Source organism: Dendrobium catenatum, unplaced genomic scaffold (assembly GCF_001605985.2).
Source record: "Dendrobium catenatum unplaced genomic scaffold, ASM160598v2 fragScaff_scaffold_1028, whole genome shotgun sequence".
In the NCBI taxonomy this organism is placed as follows: domain Eukaryota; kingdom Viridiplantae; phylum Streptophyta; class Magnoliopsida; order Asparagales; family Orchidaceae; genus Dendrobium; species Dendrobium catenatum.
Genome location: NW_021319490.1, coordinates 982,889 through 996,499, shown reverse-complemented (window position 1 = coordinate 996,499; position 13,611 = coordinate 982,889). Strand labels below are relative to the sequence as shown.

The window sequence follows — 13,611 nt, the reverse complement described above, 5'->3', positions numbered from 1 at the left end:
AAATAGGTTAACACCAAAAAGCCTCAAATGTGGCAAATACTCTCAATGAGGGTTAGCCGGAGATGGGTATCTTGTTGGAATTAATCAAAGGTGTTCTCTCCAGGATTGGTAATTACATATAGTTTTCTCGCATACCCTCAACAGTACTATACATCCAGTATGATGCCTACCTTTAGCCCAACTATCTCTATATAGGGCTATGGGTAAATTACTTATGTCAAACCTCCTTCTTAACGGGGGATATTAGCTTAGATACCAATTTATGCACTGGAACAAATAGCCTTGGATTAGCCCCAATAATATCCTTGATCAAGAGGGTACCAGATACACTTATCTCCTAGTACCCCTAATGAATCTTAGAAGGTATTTTACAATTATGCCCTAGCAGGTACCTCAGTTAGACACCTCACATAATTGGAATTTTTCTGACATTCCACGTTTCCAAAATGGATCTTCTCAAATATTTCACATTTTCTATGATCATCTCTATTTTAGGTATTCGGGGAATCCTTCTTAATAGACGAAATATTCCTATTATGTCAATGTCAATTGAATCAATGTTATTAGCTGTCAATTCGAACTTTTTGGTCTTTTCCGTTTCTTTGGATGATATGATGGGTCTTTATAAAGGTCATGGAAGATGTGTAAGCAAGCAAGAGTCTGCATTGAAAATGTACTTAGAGTTTATATAACTTTTACTTAAAACTATCTATTTCATCAATAATGCTATCACAACTTCGCAATAGCTCTAATAAATTTTAGTAAAAAAGGATGATTTGGGAGAAAACAATGGCTTTCCAATGAACCGGTTAAGAGAGTAGAGGTATTATATTTGACTTATGTTAAGAGAGGTAGAGGCATACCTAAAAAGACTTGGTTAGAAAATATTAGGAATGACCTTTCTTTATTAGATTTAAACGAGAATTTGACCTTTAATAGGACACAATGGAGAAAAAGGATTCATGTAGCCGACCCCACATAGTGGGATAAAAGCTTGATGTTGTTGTTGTTGTTGTTGTTGTTGTTGTTGATTTGGGAGAAAATAATAATTTTATACACATCAATGTCTAAAGATTTTAGTAAAAGGATGATTTGGGAGAAAATAATAATTTTAGTAAGAGGATGATTTGGGAGAAATAATAATTTTATACACATAAATGTCCAAACTTAATACATGAGCTTTAAATTATTTTAACCATATCTCATTTTCAATTTCTTTATCACCAATTATTCAAATAGTTATGACATGATGCCCAAATGGATATTGAGAGCAATTTCAAAAATCAACAAAACCATAATTCTTATATTCAAAAGATTCTCAAGCTGTCTATCTTAAATGCTCATCTTGAGGAATTCTTAGATCAATAGAACTAAAGAAAGCATGGCGTATGCCATTATTATCAATAGACAATGACATTAGCTTTAAAGACCCACAATAATTGTAAGAAAGATAGTTAAACCAAAGATCAAAGCCTGAATAAAGAAATAATCAAATTCTCATGCAACATGATTTATAGTAAAAGCTAAGATTACTAAAAAGAATCAAATATCTACACAAATAACAAAAAAGAGAGAAAAGAGCTAAACTTAAGGTATGATTGTTTGAAGGTGCGTAAAATATTTTAAATAAAATAAAATCTAACACCACATCATTAAATAATTAATTTAAGTAAACATGAATAAAGATTAATAAAGTTGAACCCAAATAGTTAAGGTTAAGCATTTACAGTAAGTACAAATTGGGCCATTTTGATGTTCCACATATATCGACGCAATCTATTTTGTGAACGAAAGACGTTAAGGAAAATTTCATGCGACCTCGCATCCATGGTTCATTGTATTCACTGTGCTAAGTTGAAGTACAAGCGCGGGTCCTTCTTGAGTAAATTCTAGTCCTGCATGCGTTGACACAATTCGTTTCAAGAATGGATGACTTTAGGATAATTTTTTCATTTTCTAATCAATTGGCCTCAATTTATGTGGTATTTGCTCGACTCGATCGCGGGATACATATAGAAATCAACAAATGCCTCTTAATAAATATTATACACGAGTAGACCGTACCATATTTGTTGCAAATTAATTGACTATGTAGAATCCAAAATTTATTCTGGATGTCATGTTAAGGGTTTCACCTTGCAAATTTCCAAAACTTTGCTTGGATGCCATGATGAGAGGTCTTCTTCTATAGATACACACAAACATCAATATAAGAAGTGATTTGAATATTACCATGTCAATATAACTCTTTGTAAGAAAATGTGAGATCATTCGGGGTCCCTTGAGTAGGGTTGTAAACGAATCGAGCGTTCGACGAGCTGCTCGTGACTTGGCTCAATAAGAGCTCGTTTATATTCGTTTGATAAGATAAACGAACGAGCTTAAACACATTTGAAAAATACTCAATAGCTAAATAAACAAGCTTGAACAGCTTGTCATTCTGTTCGATTATATTCACAAACAATGTCGTTTAAAGCTCGTGAGCATGCTCGTTAAGAAGCTCAATTAAGGTTATGTTTAAGGCTCGTTTAAAGCTCTATTAGAGCTTGATTATGCCTTATTTAATTAAAAATAAACATTATACCTTATTTGACTAATAAGGTGATTAATGCATTCTTTTTGGGATGAATTTTACAAGGATGGCATTAATGAATTACCTAACTCCAATTTGCATAGTCCAATAAGGCGTTTTCAGGAAACTAAAATTTTGAATTCCCCCTCTCATTTGGATAGGAATTTAAAAATTACCAACACTAAAATTGATGGTTTGCACATTCTAACTGAAGATAAGTCTTTGAAAATAATTTTTAATATTATTAGAAAATTAAGAGACACAAGTCTGAGAATATGAAAGACGACACGGCTATTCATTCAAGTCTTGGAATTAATGTGATGATTCCTTTGCACGTGAAAAAGAAAATTATTCTTCCTTGATGCAAACAAAGATGATGTCTCCCTTTCGAAATGACATAGACATACACAGATAGAACAAAACGATACTATTATATCCCAAAATAGCTTAAACAAACACAAGCACTCCTTACAACTAAAAGGACATAACAACACCATACGACTTTTCAACGCTTTGAGAAGAAAAATACAATGGAATGGTAACTTGTGGAGAGAAGAAATAGATTTGCAAAAGCCAAACTAAACATCTTCATTTAAAACATAACAAAAATAGAACAAAACGACACAACAATATTATATGACTAATAAAGCCTTACAACTTTTGAGAAGAAAGATACAATTGAATGTAACTTGTGGAGAGAATAAATAGTTTAGAAGTTCCGAGACGAAATAATTGAGGAAAGGGAAACGAGGCTACCTCGCAAGCTAGAACAAAACCCGCAGGTTTTCTTTTCTAAAAATCAGTACATTTCACTCTCCTTAAATAGCTACAAAACAGTCCTATAAATTGAAAAGATAAGGAGGCCAACAGCCATGCTCAACCGCCCACCACAGCCAACCAAAAGGGAGAAAGAAACAGCAATAAAGGCATGGTTGGACCCCCACCCGAACAACCACAGCAAGGGAACCGGGACAGCCAAGAGCAGGAACCGAACATCCAGCAAGAGGAACCGGGAAAGCAGGGAGCGGAAATCAAACAGCCAGCAAGGGGAACCGAGACAAAAGGTAGAGGGAACCAAACAGCCAGCAAGGGGAACCGGGAAAGCAGAGAGCAGGAACCGAATAGCCCAAAGCAAAGGAGCAGCTCAGCTACCACCAAACCCAAGTTAACCCAAAAAGGGGTTGGCTTTGCTTACATCATTTCTTTTATCAGGAGAAAGTTTAGAACTACATTCTTGTCTCTGAAGTTTCTCTTCCAACATTGAACTGGATTGCATGGCCAAGACTTATATTCCTCGTCGGGATTTTCTTAATAATGTAAAAGGCAATGCATTATTTTGGATCTTGCTAGCCTTTATAATTTTTTATGAAGCTTGGCTCATTGGTATTGTTTTGTCCTCCGAGATTGCAAATTGGTTATGGGGCTTTTTAGCACTTCCTTCTTCCTCATGGCTAAAATATATTTGGAGCTCTTATTAGATCTTATGATAATAGAATCATAGCTCCCTTTGTCGCAGATATAAAGAAATTCTATAGGCATGATAACTTTTTAAAAATATTTTGATGAAACAATATATAGGTAATAGGTTTGATGGAGGACTTCTTTGGATTATTGTATTGAGTTTCTATTGATTGTCTACATTCTTTATAATAATGGAGCTTAGTGTACGAAGTATCATCCAAGAATCATCTATATATGGATTTTTCAAGCTTCCATTGCCTTTCTTTGGTCTTTTATGATTATTTATATAGATCAGATAAGGTCCTTAATTCTTGATAAGATTTATGGCTTTAATGAGTTGGACTTTAGTTTGAACTCTTTCTATTTAGTTTCAGATGGGATTTTAGTTTGTAACTTCATTGACATTACACATTTATCATTTCCGTGCTGAATACTTGCTGCTACACATGCTCAATTGAAATAGTTAATGAATAAAACGAACCATATCCAACAATTTAAATAGGAATTCCGATTAAAATTGATAACTCAAGCCCAGCGTGCTTTGGGTGCTGAATACCGTGACGAAAGAAAGTTTTGCAACAGAGTGCACCTGAAGTGTAAATTGCTTTGTTTAATTTACCATATAAGTAAATGTGTAATGCAATTCAAGATGCTGAAAAAAGGGCAGAGTTAAAGAGATCCAACCAAACAGGTTGATCTACGGTCATCAAAAGAGCTCCGAAGGAAACCTTATCTAATCTACCAAAGACTGTATGAAAGCATCAAGGTATTTGCCTCAAAAACAATAACTAAATCAAAGAAAGCTATGCAATCTTAATTTGTTAACGCTAAACTTAGAAACATACCTGAGGTGAGGTGAGAGCAGCCTGTTGTGAGAGCTGCTGCCTCATCTGGCCAGCAGTTAAACGCTGTTGCCCATACGAAAGTGGTCCGTTTGCTCTAAGCTGTGAATTTAAACCAAGGGAACTTATCAACCCCATAGCCTGCATGCCTTGCAGTGCCTGACCTGATGAATTTGCATTTTGAAACTGTGCACTTTGCATCAAACCTGCCTTTTGCCTTGGCTGCAAGAAGAAGAAAAATCAGATATCTCATCTCTGTACGAACAAACATGTTTTCCCACAAAAATTGTACTTCAAATGTACTCATTCAATAATCATACAGATGTAAAGTGAAAATGAACTGTAGCTAAAAGCAGTACATACCGTACTTTTCTCCTACCACAATATCATTATCATAACTTATTAATATCATTAGAACTTTAACAATAAAAGTAAAATATGATGGTATCACTAGCACCCGTCATGTAACTGTACTAATATATGATACCACCATAACCTTTACATATAAAAGTAGAGTTGGATGAAAGAGAAATTACCAAGTAGCTACGCATTAATATATGATATTCACACCCGACATATATATATATATATATATATATATATATATATATATAATATGCAAAATAACCCTTTAATGCCATAAAAAACTTTCCCTTGCCATTTCATATACTTTCTTATGTGATCTCATGAGTTATATGATTGATGTGAATAAAAATATTTTTTTTTATCATCAAGCATTATTTCAAAAAAAGTAAGGGGAACAATTAAGTATAGAGCAAAGGGAAGAAGATAAAGGCGCAACCTAGGGGTGTCAAAAAATGACTCGACTCACCAATCCGACCCGATAAATTTGGGTTCGGGTTCACCTGTTTAATAAATAAGTTGGATTCGGGTTGACCTATCAACCCAAATTTAACCTGAATTGATCCGTTTAGATTTTTTTAACATTTTTTAAATTTGTTGGTATGATTGTCTTATTTTTTATTAATTAACCTTAAATATATTGTTAAAAAGTTATATAAAAAATGATTGAAACAAATTATTGGATCATTTGGGTAGCTAGCGGGTCGGGTTCAAGTCCGCACTGTTTACCAATTTATTAAACGGGGTGTCTGATTTGATTCGGGGTAGGTCAATTTTGAGTCGAAACCGAACCAAACCGTTGACCCATTTGACACTCCCAGCGCTACCTTATACATATGACAAAATATTTTAATGCATGTTCCATCTGACAAAACTTCTTTAGTCTTTAGCTTTGTTGTATTAGTTATGGTTATTATTGATGAAGAAAGCAAGTATGGGAAAGTGATTAATTGGTTATATATTTTATACACTCTATAAATTATTATTTATACAACAACAACAACATCAAGCTTTTATCCCACTATGTATGGTTAGTTATATGAATCTTTTTTTCTCCGTTGTATCTTATAAAGAGTCAAATTCTCATTTAAATCTAATAAAGAAAGGTCATTACTAATAGTTTCTAACCAAGTCTTTTTAGGTCTACATCTACCTTTCTTAAGATAAGTCAAATATAATACATCTACTATTCTAACCAGGTCATCAGAAGGTTGTCGTTTTATGTGACCAAACCATCTAAGGAAACTCTCTCTAATCTTATGTTCCACAAGTGCTACTCCAACCTTTTCACGTATATGCTCGTTTCGTATTTTGTCTCTAAAAGTAAAACCACTTATCCACCTGAGCATCCTCATGGACCTCATCTCTGCAACACTTAACTTAATATTACGCTTCTCTTTTAATGGACAAATTCTGCACCACAAAGCATTGCAGGTCTCAACACCATCTTATAGAATTTTATCTTAAATTTGAGGGGGGTTTTTCTATCACACAACAAGTTTGATGCATTCCTCCATTTCAACCATCCAACTTGAATTTACCCCCATCTATTTCACTATCACTCTGAGCAATAGATCCAAAGTCACAATCCCCCCCACTAGATCTATTACTACTAAAATTACACTCCATATATTTGGTTTTAGATCTACTCAAACGAAAACCTTTAGACTCTAAGGTTGACCTCCATAATTCAAGTTTACCATCAACTACTTCTCTAGTCTTATCGACAAGAAGAATATCATCAGCAAAAAGCATACACCATGGTACATTCTCGTTAAAATAGATAAATTATTATTTATCTATTTTAAAAATCTAAATTGCATCATTTATAGGCTATATGTTGCTTGATTTTCAACAAAACCAACTCAAAAATATTATTTATGCAAATTATTAAAAAAATAAATATATTTTAAAGAGTTGTTTTAATAGATCTAAGAAGGATGTAAAAATTAGGAATGAAAAAGGGAAAAAAATGATAAGTATTTCAAAAACCAAACTTTGTATAAGCTAAAAAAATATCTATATTTTTATGTGCTTACATAGCTTTCATGAAGAATGCTAAATGACTAAAATATATGTAATCTCTCCTATAATTAAAAGATACAACAACAACAACAAAATCATCATCAAGCCTTTATCCCACTACGTGGGGTCGGCTACATGAATCATTTTTCTCCATTGTGTCCTATTAAAAGTCAAATTCTCATTTAAATCTAATAAAGAAAGGTCATTCCTAATATTTTCTAACCAAGTCTTTTTAGGTCTACCCCTACCTTTCTTAACATAAGTCAAATCTAATAACTCTACTCTCCTATAATTAAAAGATAATCATCTTAAATTTCTATGCAATAAAAACATTTTTTTCTCTCAAAATTAACATCAATATTTAAGAAACTAACATCGTCATGATCAAGTTGAGATTGCACAATGGAAAACAAAATATAACCAATATCAACCTTTTAAAATAAGGAAGAAAAATTGGTTTTAATTATTGTTCTGGTTTTAACAAATAAATTTTCAATTAGAAGTATAAAACATGTATGATCATTAGATCTCTTTACACTGCGCAAAAGCAAAACTTTTATGTAGATTGGTTTTTAACCAAATTCATAAAATCATCATTGTAGGTCCCAAGTTTATATGAATTGATTAAAGAGACTAAGGGTTGATGTTAGGTCAATAGCTTCAATTATAAAGCCAATGTTAAATTCCATGATTCCACTAAAATGTAACCAAGACTAACAATAATGATAATGATGATTTTATAGACTCTATAATTACATAGTTATTTTAAATGTACTAAATTTTCACATATAACTCGCACAAATGTAAAAACAAAGATTATTAACAAAATATAAACAATCAGGATGAGCCTCTCTTGCAAGAAGCATTTTTAACCCATAAATATTTCAATTTGATGATAAAAAAAATTTCAGTCATTTTATAATTAAAAAATAGAAAAAAATTTCATAACAACAAAAGACGCCTCCATTGTACCTCTAAATTTTGTATTAATTAACATTAATTAATCTGCGTTGCTTCTATTCAAGTTTATAATTATGTTTGTACAATTACCCATGTGCACCTCACACACAAGAAGCATTTATGGGCCCAAAACTCTATAAATTATTATGTGCAGAGTTAGGATGCATCCTGACCAGTAGTGTGTTCGACTTGCACATTGTGTACAAGCGAAGGAATTATTTTGTACGGAATTCAAGCAAGAAGAATCGTCCGGACATGTAAGTGTACACATAGTGTGTACATAAATTTGACACAAGAGATTATTACGTGCGGAGTCCAGATGAAAGAACAGTCCAAATTTGTTGTGTATTTGCTGAGCATTTACTGTACACAGTAAATACTCAGCACATACTCACAACTAAGTATTTGATGTGTATTTTTTGAGAGTTTGGTGCATATTTGTTGAGTATTTACAAATACTCAGCAAATATGCAGCAATCTGAATGGTCTGGACTCCACACGAAATAATTAATCAATGTGATGCACACTATGCATACTATGCACATAGTGTGTGAACACTTACAGTCCGGACGGTTCTTCCCGTCCAGACTCCGCACAAAATAATTCCTCGTACAAGCAAGCCTGGCTCAATCTCATGAATTCGGAAGACAGCTACGTCCAGACTCCGCGCGTAATAATTCCTCCCAATACTCATACAAAATGTAATAAATTTTCCGCCTCTCCAAAAAAAAGGAACTCTAGAAATTCAGCTCGAGTAAACTCACAATAGTATACATCTATGCTTCACTCATCACAAATAACCGAGCATAAATCAACCAGGGCCTACCTTGTTAGCTGAAGACACTTCTCCTTAAAAACGAAAAAACGAAGTATCCGAACTTGAATTAAAATGCAGTCATCGAAAGTAAAGACAATTTATGTTTAGAAATGATTCTCCAAAGACAATTAGGTTGAAATATCTTCGCCCTACAGCAACTAATTACCTGAGCCAGCATTTGTGATTGAATATTGAAATGTGCCGCAGCCTGGTTGGAAAGCATGGGAAGCTGCCCAGCCTGACCCATCATGCCTGGCCTAGCAATTCCATTGCCCAATTGCTGCTGCTGCCCGGAAAAGCTCATTTGGCCGCCGTACACCCCTTGTCTCATGGAGCTGGCGGCCCCTATAGCAGTCCCAAACTGTTGCTGTATTTGGTTCACCCGCTGCATGGACCCCGACCGTTGGAGCCCTGGCTGCATCTGAAAGTTGGAGCTCGGTGACAAAGTACTGCTCTGCTGTTGCTGAGTTGTTGCCAACGGCTTCGTCGAGAAATCTAATGTTCCAGTGGGAGTGATCTGGGGCTGGGAGTGGGCGAGCTGAGGGGAAGAGATCTGGGGGAGATCGATGGAGGGAGGGGAGGGGGCAATCGAAGGAGAGGAGAGGCTAGGGTTTTGAGCGTTGGGCAGAGCCATTTGATCGCCGCCGCCATTTGAAGGTGGGAAAGGTATAGGTGGCGAGGAAGATGCGGTGTTCGCCGCCATCGATGGATTTTCGAAGATCTGGCGCGCAGAGAGAGAGACGCGGAGAAAGACCGAATTCGGGAAGAACTGGGGACAAACGCGGAATGAGTTACTTTGGGCCTTTCTGTTGGGCACGGCCTAATTCGTACTAATTGATAGATAGGGTTGCAATTCGAGCGAGGCTTTAGATCATCTCCAACCGAAAATCTCATTTTTTTTCACTCCAAAATGTCGGAAACTACAAAATGCCGTGATTTCATCTCCAATGGAACGCGTTTTTCACCCTTTTGCAGTTAACCGTCGCCTCTTTTTTTCCCGCGACAAGTTCGGTAGAGTGGTAAAAATGGCGGAGATGAACAGTGCAACGCCAATATTGGCGTCCCACTGTTCACCCGCAGCCATATAGCGGAAATTTTGCAGATCGGCTGGAGCTGGCCGGGAGCTCCATTCAAGCGTTTGGAGGTCGGTTGGAGATGCCCTTAGACTTTAGAGTACATTTATGATCATTTGATTAATTAATTAATTTTAAATATTCTTTTTAAAATATTTGATTATTAATTAAATAATCTTAAATAGTTATGTATTTAACTCATTTATGTTCATGAATATACTCTATAAGAAGCTCGTGAAGCTTGTTAAGAACAATTCTTTATTCGATAAGGAGCTCGTGAGAATGAAAGTAAGTACAAATAGTCAAATACCAAACCCTAGTCATTCACTAGTTTGTCTTTCTCCATTACACCGCTTAAGTCCCACCAAACCCTCATCTTTCTCCCCCATGCTACTCAGCCGGCTCATGAGCCCACCTCTTTCGGTTCTATGCCACTCGGAGACCCCGTCGGCCAAAAAATAAAATATTTGCTGAAAAACTTCACAGTTGTTCATGAATAAGAGATATTTGTTCATGTTTTATAGATTATTTGTTTAAAGTATTCATGAATAAGCTTACATATAAGAAGAATTATAGCTAGTTTTTTTTTTTTTTCTTTTTTTTTTTTTAACGAGCTCGTTTGGTAGCTTGAAAATACTTGCAAGTTATGTTTGAGAACAAGCATGTTTGGTAGCTCAAAAACACCAGTTATAAATATTTGTGAACAAGCAAGTTTGACAGTTGGAAAACTATCGCTATATATGTTTGCAAACATGCTCAAAGGTAATTCTTTGTTAGTAGGCTTGATAAAGCTCATTTATTAAGCTAATGAACATGTATAATTAGAACTCGATAGTAGCCTGATAAGGCTGATTTGTTTAAAGTTTGATAAGTACGAAACAAATCAAACATGGACCAAACATGAACATCCATCAATTTAAACAAACTAAGCTTGAACTCAAGTAGGCATGCTTGAATCGAGCTCAAACGAACACAAGCAAAATGATAATAAATGAACTCAAATATGAGCAAGTATCTACACGGCTCAGCTTAGCTCTGTTCATTCGTAGCCCTACTAATTGAGTATCTTAATAATTCATTGACTCGTATTGATCTAAGTCATTAACTAATTTGATACTCAAATATTTATAAGTACCTTTTTAAATAAAATATTTTTATATAAAATTTATGAGATTGTTATAATTTAGTATTCAAGTAACCAATCAATGTAGAGGATTATTTTCCGCCGGAAAAAAAAAGGTTACCAATCAATGATTAATTGGCCATCATCCGCTCAAGTAATCAATTAATGGCTTATTATATATAATTAGCTTAAGTAAAATTCATTAATTATTCTTGATTAATCAAAGTGTCATATAATTTTTCAATGACTAATTCATTTTAGTTATCAAGCTGATTATCATTAATTAATACCATTATGTATCATATATATATATATTTATTATTTTAAGTTGTATTATATTTTAGAAGTCAATCTATATTAATTATAATAGTAACAACTAGTCTTGCCACATTAATCTTGCATTAGTCATATCATTTTTTTTATATGCAAAATAAGTTAATGCCATATATGAAATATAATAATCTATGAAATATAAGAAAATCTAAAAAATCTAAATACATTTCATTAACTTTAAAAAATTAGAAAATCACAAATACCAAATTATTTAGTGAAATTCAATAGTATTATAGTCAAAATATTCATGTAATTCATATATATCATATAGAAAAAGTTGCACAATAAAAATTTGATAAATTTGAAGAAATACATTTTTGGCGATTCAGGAGAAATAAAATACTTAGAAAAGATCAAGACATTAAAAAACATGACTAAAAATATAGTTAATTACTTCAATTAGAACAAATTCATAATATAAATTACAGACAAAAACACCTTGGAGCAATTCCTATCTCGCATCTCTCTCGTCCTCTCTTTAACTAGCTAGTGATGGTAGTCGGGGGTTTATAGTTTGGCAATATTGGTCAGATAATTATAGTTTAGTGAAGGTAGTATAAGATTGTAGTAATGCGATAATAGTTGTGGGATTGTTGTTATGTGAAGTTAGTCAGGATATCATAGTTGGGTAGTAAGTGGTCAATTGATCATAGTCGAGTGACGGTGGTCAAAAAATTGAGTTATAATAGTAAGAGGGTGGTCCATTGTTAGCAGTTAGGCAATAGTTCGATGGTGGCAATCGAGTGATGGTGCCAAGATTATAATAGTTGTGGCATTACAGTCAGGAGTTTTTAGTTAGGTGATAATGGTTAATGGATCATAGTCGGGTGACAGTGCTTAGGAGGCTATAATTGAGCGATAATAATCAAAGAGTGATCCAACGTCGATAGTTGGGCGACAAGTCGACTGTGGCGATCAAGTGGAGCATTGAGATTCTTTAAGAGTTCAATATCTCTTGAATCTTAAGACAATGTTCTTCTCAAGAGGGGAAGGGGATGGGGTTATTTATAGATTTTGAAAGTTTATAAATATAACTTAAATTCGAAACATTTCATCAAATAATATGCATTGATCCTCTTGATCATAGCCCGCTATGTTAGTCTTCAGGTGTCTTAATGATATTAGAATTAATTTATCTTGGCTTTTTTAGATTTTTCTTGTTGAGACGCTTTATTAGATTATAACTATACAAGATTCAGAGATTATTTGATCATCTAGTCAACGTCTAAAATATTTTTAATTGTGCTTGATTTGAGCTCATTTGAATGTCAATCAGTTCACTTTTGATGTCGATAGGTTCGCCTCATCCATGTATTTAATTCGACTATAAATTTGCTAAAATCAGATTTTAGATGATATTGAATTTAATTTCAAAAGTTTACCATTTGAATATTTTCGGATGATTCTCACTTGATCAAATGATTTTTCTAATATTACATCAATTTTAATTTATATGTATATGAAAAACAATAAAATTATTATTATTACTATATCACCGTTCCATTTGCAATGGCTGAGTGAAATTTACGAGCTGGTGACGGTTGCAATCCCTATATATTATCTTTGAATGTGATCGGGATGCATTATGCTTTTAATGAACTTCTATTTAACGGAGAATTATGATCAATATTATGAGCTCTCAGATTGTTAAGGCATATGAAGCCTTACATTCAACTCACATGGCATGTTAAAAAAAAACATGTTTATTTAAAAATATCAAATAATTTACCTTCATTCATATAATTAAATTCAGTGGCTGAAAAATATTTAATCATCAGATATATTGAAAATATGTCAAATAAAAAATATAATTTCAATTTGAGAAAAAAAAAAAGTAAAAAATAAATTGTCCCAAGAGATTCTTAGTATATTTCTTTTAAATTTTAAATCTTAAAATAAATACTCAAGCAAGTTAATAGTATATTTCGAGATTAAAATATTTATCATTTCAAATAAATTTTAAATAGTAAATATTAAAAAATTTATTAAAACTGAATTAATATTTTTTTTTAATATAGAATTCGTTAATACTACTTGTAGGC

The 13,611-nt window shown here is 33.4% G+C and overlaps 1 protein-coding gene across 2 annotated transcripts in view; it reads right to left on the bottom strand.

Annotated features, from left to right (window-relative positions):
- The window catches only part of LOC110115291 (transcription initiation factor TFIID subunit 12b-like), a 47,861-nt gene extending 37,990 nt beyond the window's left edge, over positions 1-9,871 (bottom strand). For both annotated transcript variants that reach the window (XM_020848513.2, XM_028698007.1), the window contains exons 1-2: positions 9,207-9,871; positions 4,879-5,097 (exon numbers count right to left, since the gene is read on the bottom strand). In XM_020848513.2, the coding sequence (XP_020704172.1) occupies positions 4,879-5,097; positions 9,207-9,743 (756 nt within the window). In that variant the 5' untranslated portion in view covers positions 9,744-9,871. The remainder of the gene's footprint in view (positions 1-4,878; positions 5,098-9,206) is intronic.
- Positions 9,872-13,611: the final 3,740 nt, after the last annotated feature.